Source organism: Octopus bimaculoides, chromosome 10 (assembly GCF_046866305.1).
Source record: "Octopus bimaculoides isolate indiv1 chromosome 10, ASM4686630v1, whole genome shotgun sequence".
In the NCBI taxonomy this organism is placed as follows: Eukaryota; Metazoa; Mollusca; class Cephalopoda; order Octopoda; family Octopodidae; genus Octopus; species Octopus bimaculoides.
In genome coordinates, this window is record NC_142937.1 from 51428282 (window position 1) to 51440392 (window position 12111).

At 38.4% G+C, this 12111-nt stretch overlaps 1 protein-coding gene across 2 annotated transcripts in view; it reads left to right on the top strand.

Moving 5' to 3' along the window:
• LOC106878777 (general transcription factor 3C polypeptide 3) overlaps window positions 1–12111 on the top strand; it is a 551001-nt gene that overhangs the window by 56487 nt on the left and 482403 nt on the right. For both annotated transcript variants that reach the window (XM_089359125.1, XM_089359126.1), the window contains exons 2-4: window positions 2740–2950; window positions 5020–5226; window positions 5357–5385. In XM_089359125.1, the coding sequence (XP_089215251.1) occupies window positions 2740–2950; window positions 5020–5226; window positions 5357–5385 (447 nt within the window). The remainder of the gene's footprint in view (window positions 1–2739; window positions 2951–5019; window positions 5227–5356; window positions 5386–12111) is intronic.

Consider the following 12111-nt stretch of genomic DNA (forward strand, 5'->3'; position numbering starts at 1 on the left):
TGTGTGTATGTGCGTCTGTGTGTGTGTATGTTTGCGCATGTGTGCTATATTTATTGTGGTGAAGTGTGTGTGTGTATGTGTGAGTGCAAATGTGTATGTTATTCTGTGTGGTGTGTGCATGTTTAGGTGTATTATTGCGAGTGTTTTGTTTGTATCGTTTGTGCAGTGTGCATGTATACGTGTGGGTGTGTTTGTGTGAGTGTGTCTATGTGTCTTGTATTTGTCAGGGTGGTGTATGTTACTCTGTGTGTGTGTGTGTGTGTGTGTGTGTGTGTGTGTGTGTATGTGTCTGTGAGTGTTGGGATTGTTGGGATTGTATTACGTGTATATATGTGTGTTTTTCTTGGAGTGTGTGTGTGTGTGTGATTTTTTTTACTGGGGAATGGGCATATTGTGTTTGTGTTTGTCCATGTGTGTATATATGCATGTGTGTGTGGGTGGGTGGGTTGTGTTGTATTTGCGTATTTGTGTGTGTATCTGTATGTGTGGGTTTGTTTGTGTGAGTGTGTCTTGTAATTGCCAGGGTGGTGTGTAAGTGTGTGCATGTACATGTTTATGTATGTACGTATGTGTGTGTGTATGTGTTTGTGTGTATGTGTTCGTATGTGTGTATGTTTGTGTGTGTGTATGCGATAGTTGTGGCGAAGTGTGTGCGTATGTGTGAGTGCAGGTGTGTATGTTATTCTGTGTGGTGCTTGCATATGTTTGAGCGTATTATGAGTGTTTTGTTTATATTGTTTATGCGGTGTGTGTATATGTATGGATGTGTTTGTGTGAGTGTGTCTATGTGTCTTGTATTTGTCAGGGTGGTGTGTGTTATTATGTATGTGCATACTTGTATGTGTGTGTGTGTGTGTGTGTATGTATGTGTGTCTGAATGTTTGTTGTGATTGTATTGTGTGTATATATGTGTGTGTTTTTTCTTTGAGTGTGATTTTTTACTAGCGAATGGGCATATTGTGGTTGTGTGTGTGTACATATGTATGCATATATGCGTGTTTGTGTGAGTGTGTCTTGTAATTGTCAGGGCAGTGTGTGTAGCTGTGTGTATGTACGTGTTTACATGTGTGTGTGTGTGCGTGTGTCTGTGAGTGTTGGTTGTGATTGCTAGAATTGTATTGCATGTGTATATATGTATGTGTTTTTTCTTGGAATGTGTGTGGGTTTGTGCTCGAGTGTGGGGATATTGTGTTTGTGCATGTGAGTATATGTATGTGTCTGTGTGGGAGGTTCGCATTGTATTTGTGTGTGTGTTTGTACATCTGTGTGTGTTTGTTGTAGATGTGTACCTGGTGGGTTTGTTAGAGTATGCTGAGTTGTGGTCTGTATTTTTGAATAAGTATATTTTCCTTATTTATTTGTGTTTGGTCAGTGGTGTTGTCTGGGCATTGGTACAGTGGGAAAACTAGGAATTTGGGGGACTTGTTTTGTGCACAGAGATCTGAGTGGTCACCTAGTGGTATCTGTCTTGTGGTGGGGTCCCTCAATTGTTGATGGTGGACTGTCATTCTGTCTCTGAGGGTAAGACTAGTCTGCCCTATGTAGTCTTTGTGGCACCCTTCACACCTAATGGTATAAAGTAAATTTTTTGATGTGCAAGTGAAGTTATTTTTAATGACAAAAATATGTCCTGACTGGAATTTGTATAATGTTCCTTCAATGAGGTGGATGCAAGTCCTGCAGTTAGATCGACCACATTCTTTGACGGTTGGTGTTGGGCTAGTGTTGGGTAATTTTGCATTGGTGAGTAAGTTTTGTAGGGCTTTGGGTTGTCTCTTGCTTTTTATTATTTTATGGGTTTCAAGTATTTTTTTTAAACGTGGGTCTTGACTCAGTAGTGGGAGTGTGAGTATGTCTACATAGGGCAGAATAGTCTTACCCTCAGAGATAGGATGACAGTCCACTGCCAACAATTGAGGGACCCCACCACAAGACAGATACCACTTAGATTTCTGTGCACAAAACAAGTCCCCCAAATTCCTATTTTCCCACTGTACCAATGCCCAGACAACACCCCTGACCAAACACAAATAAATAAGGAAAATATACTTATTCAAAAATACAGACCACAACTCAACATACTCTAACAAACCTCCCAGGTGCACATCTACAACAAACACAACTCTTCTATGCAAAAATTGATCTACAGTCATCAACACCATCACCATATAGAAAGCGATCAGCAAAAAAGAAACTAAATTTTCGGATACGAGACAAAACCAAGGACGATGGTATATATTGATATATTTGTATGTGTGTGTGTTTGTATGTTGCATATGTTCTGTTGTACATTATAGCAATGAAACAAAATGAAAGTTTTAACATAGCACTAATTTAATTTGTTTGTGCATTGTACTTTTGTCTCACTTTGGTTTTGGGTATGTTGGAATCAGTGTTGTGCCATAACCTTCATTCATCATTTCATATTTGTGATGTTCAGTTTCAAATTATGCAGGGGACTGATGATCAGTTGGAAATTTCAGAAGATGTACTTCTAATGAGAAGTACATGCAAAGAGAAGATTAGAGTTGATAAAAGGAGAGGAAGAACATCTGCTGGGCCAGGAATTATAAGCTATAAAAATATTGTTTTAAATTCTCTTTTTGAAATTTTGTTTATATTTTATTATTATAATTGTCATGATAGTATATATTTGACTCTTATGTGAGGTGCTTAAAAGTAAGTTTCTAGCTTCTCATGCTTATAGATTAATTTAGCTTAACACATTTTTTTCCACAGGCTGGTGACTTACTGGTTAGCTCTGATGAAGAAGAAGAGGAAATTAGTGGATGTCTGCCAACATCTAGTTCATCATCTAAAACTGCAGAGTCTTCTACAATTGCAAAAGAATCTGGAAAAGTTGATACCAAGGGATATGAAGGTTCAATTGAAACAATGGGTGTAAAATTGTCTGGTTTTAATACAGACCTTACCCTAAAATTCCTAAATGGTAAGAATTAACTGCAGTCATTCATCTTGCTTTTGTATTAAAAGGAAACTCTGGATAGCAATTTGGTACTATTTGACATTATTAGACATTTTAGTTTATTACAATGTGTTAGGTAAAATTGTAACTTACCTAAGTGTTCCAACTCTGTTTATATAACAGTATTCATATTTTCTCTTTGGAAAATTGCATGTTCTGATAAGGATAGAATTAAACATAACCACAAGATAGTTGATTGTGATGTCTTTTTTAAAAAATCACTCATAAATTGCTATAAATGCATATGAAGGCCATTGACTAGGCTCCTTTCACCAGACCAAATCATTAAAACAAAAAATGTTTTTACTTGCTGTTCATATAACCACTAAATCATTTGACTTGACAGTAAATAAGTCATATGCTGGCAGCAATGAGAAACAATGATGGTGCTTGACTGAGAGAGAATAAAATAATTGGCTAGCATCTTTTATGCTAATCAATTATTTTATTGAAGCTGTTTTCCTTGCTACTTTAAGGTTTCCATTCTCTGCATTCTCAGTAAGTTCTCTTTCATTTATAACAAAGAAATATTTTAATACTGCCTTAACCCTTTAGTGTTCGCATTATTCTGCCAAAATTAATGCTTTTTTATTCACATTGTTTTGAACTAATCATGCATTATCTTGTAGCTATGAGATTTTGATGAGGTAGCTGTTAATTTTTAAAATGATATTGTAGAGTTGGTGTGAGAGACCAGATCTGGCCAGTTTGAACATAAAACAGGCAGAATACTTTTGGCCGGATATGGCCGGTTTAAATGCTAAAGTGTTAAAGTGCTCACCAACTCCTGTGTTGGTTATAACAACTTCAAATCAAAGCTGGTTTGCTTTGCTATGTATGGCTCCCAAACATGTCACATTCATATCAAAATCTTCATTTAACATTGTAGTGGTATCTGAAAAAATTCAGTTTTTCAATAACTATTTTATACCCTTTTTTAAACAGGTTTTACAATTAATCTTAAGTATACATTATTTCTATGAAAAGATAAATGAATATTGCTGGTTTCAAAATGTTGGTTCTGAAAATTCTCTATTTGTATAGCAAAACATATTATTTTGTTACTTAAAAGGAAAGATGTTGCAAGAAACAGGAAGATTGGTGCATCAAACAGATTTGACTAGAAGCAGAAAATAGTAATAATCAATTGGAAAGATATTGAAGACAGGGAGAGAAGTCTTTTTTGTAATATAGGTCTATACTAATGAAGTCATCTCATTGGTTGATATCTTATGTGCCTAGCTGTTTTTTCATTCGTCTTTTATATTCATATCCATATAGATACCAGCATATCCTGGCAGACATTGTTTTTCAACCTTCCATGATAATCAACATGAAGTGTTATATGTAATACCCATTTTACTAGAGGTTTCTGAATACAACTGTGCATTTGAGATATTAGAATTATTTGATTTAATTTTTCTTGGTTTTCTTTTGATAGCTTAAAATGCTTAATTTATTTGATTGTGTTTCAGATTAATCTCAGAAAAACATGTATTGAGTACCAGCTTTTACTATGCATAAAAGGTTTTTACAAATTTAATTAAGACAAACTATATGCAGTGTATAATTAATATGCACTAATAACCACCATCATCATCATCATCATCGTTTAACGTCTGCTTTCCATGCTAGCATGGGTTGGATGATTTGACTGAGGACTGGTGAACCAGATGGCTACACCAGGCTCCAATCTGATTTGGCAGAGTTTCTACAGCTGGATGCCCTTCCTAATGCCAACCACTCTGAGAGTGTAGTGGGTGCTTTTACATGCCACCGGCACGAAGGCCAGTCAGGTGGTACTGGCAACAACCACGTTCAAAATAGTGTATTTTACATGGCACTTGCACAGGAGCCAGTCCAGGGGCACTGGCAACGATCTCGCTCGAATGTCTTTACACGTGCCAGGAAGGCGACACTGGGCACATGTGCCATCACGGTTTTGCTTTCACTTGCCCCAACAGGTCTTTGCAAGCCGAGTTTCGTGTCCATACACTAATATTAAATTTATGATTTCTTTTTTTCCTCTATAGGTCAAATTACATTTAATGAATTCAGTACTGAAATGGACAACCTTCACCAGGTTGAAAACACAAGGGAGACAGAAGTAGAAACTGATGGGGAAGATCTTGAAGCTGGTGTTACTGAACAAGAAGATGATGAAGATGATGAGGAAGTTGATGATGCAGGAATGATCATGGATAGTAAAGATGAAGATTGGAGCCCAACACCTACACCCCGTAAGAATAAGTAGATTTAACTCGTCTTCCACTTTAAACTATTTTGAAATGGTTAACTGTAGCAATATAATTTTCTTTCAGCAAAAATAAAGATAAATAATTTGTAGTTTATTTTTTCCTTTATGTTTAGGTAAGAAGAAAGGAAAACGTATCCGAAAAGTAAGTTTTTTTTTTCTAATGTACTTTCATTGGATTATTACTATTTGTAGAAAAAATTCTTCTGTGGTCAGTTTTCTGATAATCATTATGACAATATACATTTATGGCTGAGGCTACATGTCAAAATTGGACTTTACAGTCATTTCAGAAGTTGCACTTTAGCTTCCTCCATAAGCACTCTCTGTGGTCTGTAAGGCTGATGGATACTACCATATATGTGTGTGTGTGTATAACTCTTGTTCTCTTTCCATCTCTTGCTCTCCTTTTTAATTCTAGCTCTCTTTCTTAACTCATGCTCTCTTTCTTAACTCTTGCTCTCTTTCTAACTCTCCCTCTCTTTCTTTCTCCTTTTCCTCTTTCTCTCCCTCTCTCTGGATGGATAACCATGTACCTCCTTTACAGCAAGACATCAGTTTCTGTCTCTCTGTCACATTCTAACCTTTCGTTTTGTGAGACAAGATTACCTCCTCCAATGCCACCTCCAATGCCTCCTCCAGTGCCTCCTCCCCTCTCAAAGATTCCTTGTCTTGCAAAGTTACTTGGTGATTCTGCCAGTGCAGATGCCACTTAAAAAGCGCCCAGTCCACACTGTGAAGTGGTTGGCATTTGAAAGGGCAACCAGCTGTAAAAACCATGCCAAAACTGACCTTGCCCATGCAAATGCCATGTAAAAAGCACTCACCTCACTCTGCAGTGTTGTTGATGTTAGGAAGGGCATCCACTCATAAAAACCATGCCAAAACAAACACAGAAGCATAGTGCAGGCTCCTGCCTGACCAGCTCTTGCCAAACCGTCCAACCCATACCAGCATGGAAGGAAGATGTTAAATGATGATGATGATATATATATATATATATATATATACACACACACACACACACACACACATATCAGGGAGCCAAAAGGGAAGCTAGGTGACGGGTTTACATAGCAAAAGGAATAGCAGAAGGTAAGCGGTTTGCCAATGTTTAACAGTGTAAGGATCAGAGTGATTAACCTAGCAAAGACTAAACTTGTTAGCAAGAAAGCAGATAAGACTCTCTTTCCATCAGGTAAATGGTCCTGTTCAAGGAGAGGAAAGTAATTCCATTTGTTGCACCCAGTGTAAGCTATGGACACATAAGAGATGCAGTGGAATCATAGGTAGGCTAACGGATAAGGTTGCTTTCATGTGTGACAGATGTGCAAGAACAATAAGTACTAAGAACACATGGGACTGAGACACTCTCAAATGTTCAGAAGGCTCTCTTGAGGTAGTAGATAATTTCTACTACTTAGGTGACCAAATTAGTAATGCTGCTGGATGCTCTGATAGTATTGTTTCCAGAATAAGAATAGGATGGAGGAAATTCAGAGAATTACTACATCTGTTGGCAACAAAAAGTCTCTCTCTCAGTGAAAGACAGATTGTATGATGCTATACTCCATGGTAGTGAGACATGGGCTCTGAATGCAAAGACATGCGTAAACTAGAGAGAAATAAAGGTAGTATATTCCACTAGATTTATAACATCAGTGTGCATGGACGACAAAGTGCAACTGTGTTGAAAGAAGAGTTGAGCATAAGAGGAATTAAATGTGGCATTCGGGAGAGGAGACTACATTGGTTTGGATATGTGATGCATATGAGTACAAACAACTGCTTAAAGAAATGCCTGTCTCTGAAAGTGATTGGTACCTGTGGATGAGGGAGACCCAGGAAGACATGGGATGAAGTGGTGAGGACTGATTTCAAGAAGTTGAGGCTCACAGAGGAAATAACATGGACTGAGTTGTCTGGCGATATGAGGTTCTTGAGAAGACCACCCCCACATCAGTGAAACTGAGTGCTAGAAGGGTTCTGTCCCACCTATATGTAACGATAAAAATTTTCACACACCCTACCCCAAGAAACCAAACTTCATCTCCACTAAACTGCATCTTTTTCTTCCTCACATTTCCACTTCATACACTATGATTATCTCCCACTCCCCAACCCTGACCTCACTGCCTTGCTCACTGTATTGCTACTTTCCCCAATCCAGGTTTTCATCAGTCACCGCAATTCCCACCTCCACTCCCTACTTGCCTATTCTTGGCAATACTGGCCATGTATATTATTATCTCTGTATCTTTGAAGGTATACCCTGGTAATTGTCACCATTTATCTCTCTCTTCCCTACTCTGCTATTCCGTCTATGCTGTGATCCCTGTTCCTTGTGAGTATACCCTGGCACTTAATCACCATCTCTCTCCTGCTCTTCCTTGCATTTTGCAGTCTCCTACTCTCTCTCTCCCCCCCTTGCTCTTCCCTCTGGCTGGGTAGCCATGTGTCTCCTCTACAGCAGCACACCTGTTTCTGCTCTCATTCTTGATCACTCTTTCTCTCCTCTTGTTCTTTCCTCTCGCTAGGTAACCAAATATCTCCTTTACATCAGCATACCTCTTTCTGTCTTCTTTTTTGTTAACCCTCTCTTTCTTTCTCTCCCTCTTCCACTCCTCCCCTGCTCTCTGTCTATCTCTGTCTCTCTCTCTCTATCTGGCCAGGTAATCATGTACCTCCTCTATAGCAAGACATCTGTTTTTGCCTCTCTGTCACACTCTCACCTTTCATCATCTGACACATGATCACCTCTTCCAATGCCCCCTTCCCTCTCAAAATTCCTTGTCTTGCAAGTTACTTGGTGACTCTGCCAGTGCTGGTGCCACATAAAAGACATTCAATTCACAGTGAAGTGGTTGGTGTTTGGAAGGGAAACCATGCCAAAACTGACCATGCCTGTGCTGGTGCCATGTAAAAATCACTCAGTCCACTCTGCGGGGTGGTTGGTGTTAGGAGGTGCATCCAGCCATAAAAACCATTCCAAAACAGACTCAGTAGCCTGGGGTAGTCTTCCACCTGGCCAGCACCTGTCAAACTGTCCAACCCATGCCAGTATGGAAAGCAGATGTTAAACAATGATGATGATATATATCTATACTATATATAAAACAGTGATGTGTGTGTAATCGCTTTTCACGTGAAATCGACTTCACCAAATGCTTCCATACTTGTGATGCATAAATAATTTGACCTCGGATAAATCTTAGGCTCTTCATTTGATTTTTTTAATTAAAAATAAATAATATTGCTTTATATTTAAGATTCACTTCTTTAAAAAGGTTCCTCAATGTCAACTTCCGGTATTGACGTAACAACAGCAAAAAGCTTCACTCTCTATTTTGTGTGTGAGTGTGTGTGTGTTCGTGTGTATGAGAGAGAGAGAGAGAGAGAGTAAATACTACATACACACCGCTCTCTCACTCTGTCTCACACACATACACACGCACACACACACCCCTTGACTCACTCACACTCTGTCTCTTACAAACACACACATACATAAATGTATACACACATATTTACAAAGACACGTGTGTATGCGCGCGCGTGAGTGTTTGTAAGAGACAGAGTGTGAGTGAGTCAAGGGCTGTGTTGTCATATGCATACATCCAAAGATGTATGTATATTTATGCATGTACGTATACATGACAACAAACCTCTCTCTCTCACTCACACTCTGTCTCTTACAAACACACACACACATAAATGTATACAAACATATTTACAAAGACACACGTGTGTATGCGCGTGTGCGTGCGTGGGGGGTTCCACAATCGCCATTTATTTCAATTACTCTTGTGAGGATATTCACATAAATCATTTCTTTCATTTAATCCCCATTTTAATTTTCGTAAAAGTTTCCAAGTACCAATGAGGCTTTTTGGCACATCTTCAATTTTCCCCATTCATGAGAGGCGCCCAGCTATCATTCATCTGAGAGTCCATCTACAGAATGTCCTCAAATTTCTATACAGCATATTTTGCCTCTTTTTCTTCAAGTATATAAGCAACAATTTCATTCCCGAGCAACGCCGGGTGCCTCTGCTAGTATATATATATATGTATGTAAAGTGACAGTGATGCAGATAAACAGGATTAGGCTTGATATATTAATGAACATGTATATGCACACACACAATATATATATATATATATATATATATATATATATATATATATATATATATATATATATATATATATATATACTGGTGGTGACTCAGGCACTTGGACTGTTCAGGCTTAGTCCAAGTATAAGTTTAGTAAAGTGAACATGTATTTGCAAGCCAATTTACTTTCTCCCAACACTGATTTCAAGTATGTAACTTCAGCCAATAACTTGGGCTCCTTTTATTGAACCTAGTCGCAGTTCATTTATTTCCCTTCAGTGTCTGGCGGTCATCTTAGGGGTGACCTGTGTTAAAAAAATATCATTTGTAGCAGATGTTCTCTCGTCATCATTCACATGCGCCTGACTTGGGCTTCGAAGTTACAGCTTGAGTTGTTATCTATAATTGTAAAAATTAATAGTAATTCAAATTCAATGTTTTCTTGAAATAATAAATTTCTACAGAGATTAGGATTTAAATTCCAATCCATGAAAAGGTTCCATTCTACAATATTCTTAATGGAACGAAAAATTATCTAGCAACTCAGGCTAATTGCGAACGAGCCTGGTAGGCGAAAAAGACTAGCTGACATCTCTTGTCAAGAGTACAGGCGACAGTCAGATCGGTGATGTTTGTTGTGCACTCTTCTTTCATTATTTGATTGCTGTTATACAGTAGTAATATGAATGAGCCTGGTAAGGTGTAAAGGACTGACATCTCTTGTCAAGAGTACAGGTGACAGTCAGATTGCTGATGTTTGATGTGCACTCTGCTTTCAGTATTGGATTGCTGTTATTCTGTGCGTCTATGTGTAAAGATCAGTTGTGTTTTGCATGGTTGCCTTATTTTTACCCTTACCAACTTAGAAATGGAGTAAGATATACTGCTAGATATAAAAGATAAGCCATCTGAGGCTAGAAATATTGCAGAAAAATGTGAGGCATTCTTTCATTAGAAGCAGCAAACTTGCTTAGTGTTAAATTATCCATGAATATGTAAGTCTGCAGTGTGCATTATGTCTCTTACCTTCTTTTATACATGTATCTTATGCGAAATCTGTGATGAACCCAAGTGATGCCGATGACCTGGAGTCACCTCTGATATATGTATGTATATATATATGTGTATATATATATATATATATATATATATATGTGTGTGTGTGTGTATATACAGGGTGTAATGTATAAATTGTTGCCAATTTATATTTATAATATCGCGCATACACATAGTTTGTTTTTGATTTTGTCAACTACACAGTATAGTAGGGTCAGTTGTGCACCGTGTGTGAGAAAAACAGCCCCATTATGCAATTCACTCTGACAGAAATTTGGGAGCGACATGCTGTACTGTGTGGTTCCAATACGAACATTTCAGAATGCTTAAGTGTCAATCTGAGGACAGTGCAGAGGATTCAGAAAGAGTTTGATGAGTTTGGTGATTAAGAAGGTACATGGTAGGTGTTTGGAGTGATCACTAGTGATGACGACATTATGCCTCCATTCATCTTTCCACATGGCCTCAGACTCAACACAGAGGCCTATATCAAGTGCTTGGAGGATGTAGTGCTGCCCTGGGTCAAGAGGGTGGCTGCTGGAAGACGCTATGTCACAGAAGCAGGAGAACCCAGTCATGGCAGTCAGACAACTTCTGCAACCACATCTGGCCACCAAACTCCTCCTTTAATATGTGTGGGGTGCAGTTGCGCAAGAGACCAAAAAAAGTCATTGTAACACCAAAGATGAACTGAAGGCAAAGATTATGGTAGCATAGGCGCAGGAGTGGCTGTGTGGCAAGTACCTCGCTTACCAAGCGGACATGGTTTTTGTCGCTCCTGCTTCACGTCGCTGAATGCCAGCGTCGTGAATTTTTGACGTACAAGTACAGGTAAGACTTTTGTGTTTTTTGGATTTAGTGGGGGTTTGTTGCTCATGTTTATTTATATTTATGTCGAACAAGAAATCTCCACTGAATTTCACGCATTTGTCTGCCTGTGGTTGTGCTTAGTGTTTCACTTAGCGGTGAGAGGAGTGTTTTGGAGGTATCACTCCTCCAAAAATTGTGAACTTAGTTTGTAAAAGTTTGTTGTCTTCAAGCCATGATTTGAAAACTACAAATAAATATTGTGAACTTTGTTTAAAAAAGAAAAGGAATTTATTGTTTTCAAACCAAGTTTTGAAAGCTAATAAATTTGAAGAAAAGTCTTCCTCTTGCTTTGAACTACACCACGTGGAACTACGCAAAGGATTTAATTTTTACCAGCAAAGTGATGACTGCAGCGGAGCCGGGATCAAATCGGGCCGGAATACCGTTGTGGCCTGAAAATTTGTTATTCTGCTTGGAACTTTATATTTTATTTATTCTTTCTGAACTGTTGTATTTCCTTTCTCCTTCTTTTATGAACTTTTTTAGTATGAACTGTTTATTTTATTTCTTCCACTTTTTTGAACTGTTTTCTCTTTTAGCTTGTTTTTAAAATTTTTCGTTGTTTAATTTTTATGTGGACATTTTTATCATGGCAGAGAACATAAAGAAAAATAAGGCCACTGCTGTGGAGTGGGATATTATCCCACCCAAGAAGTGGTTAAATGATTTCAGGGAAAGAACGGTGGTGTTGCGGACCTACTCTAGGTTACTCGAAGAAGGTGGGCAACAATGGTTGCCCACCGAAAATCGTGGGGGAGGAGGAGGACCTTCCGGCAAAGGCGGAAGTACGCCCTACCCCAGTGGCCCCAAAGAAAAAGAAAAAAAAA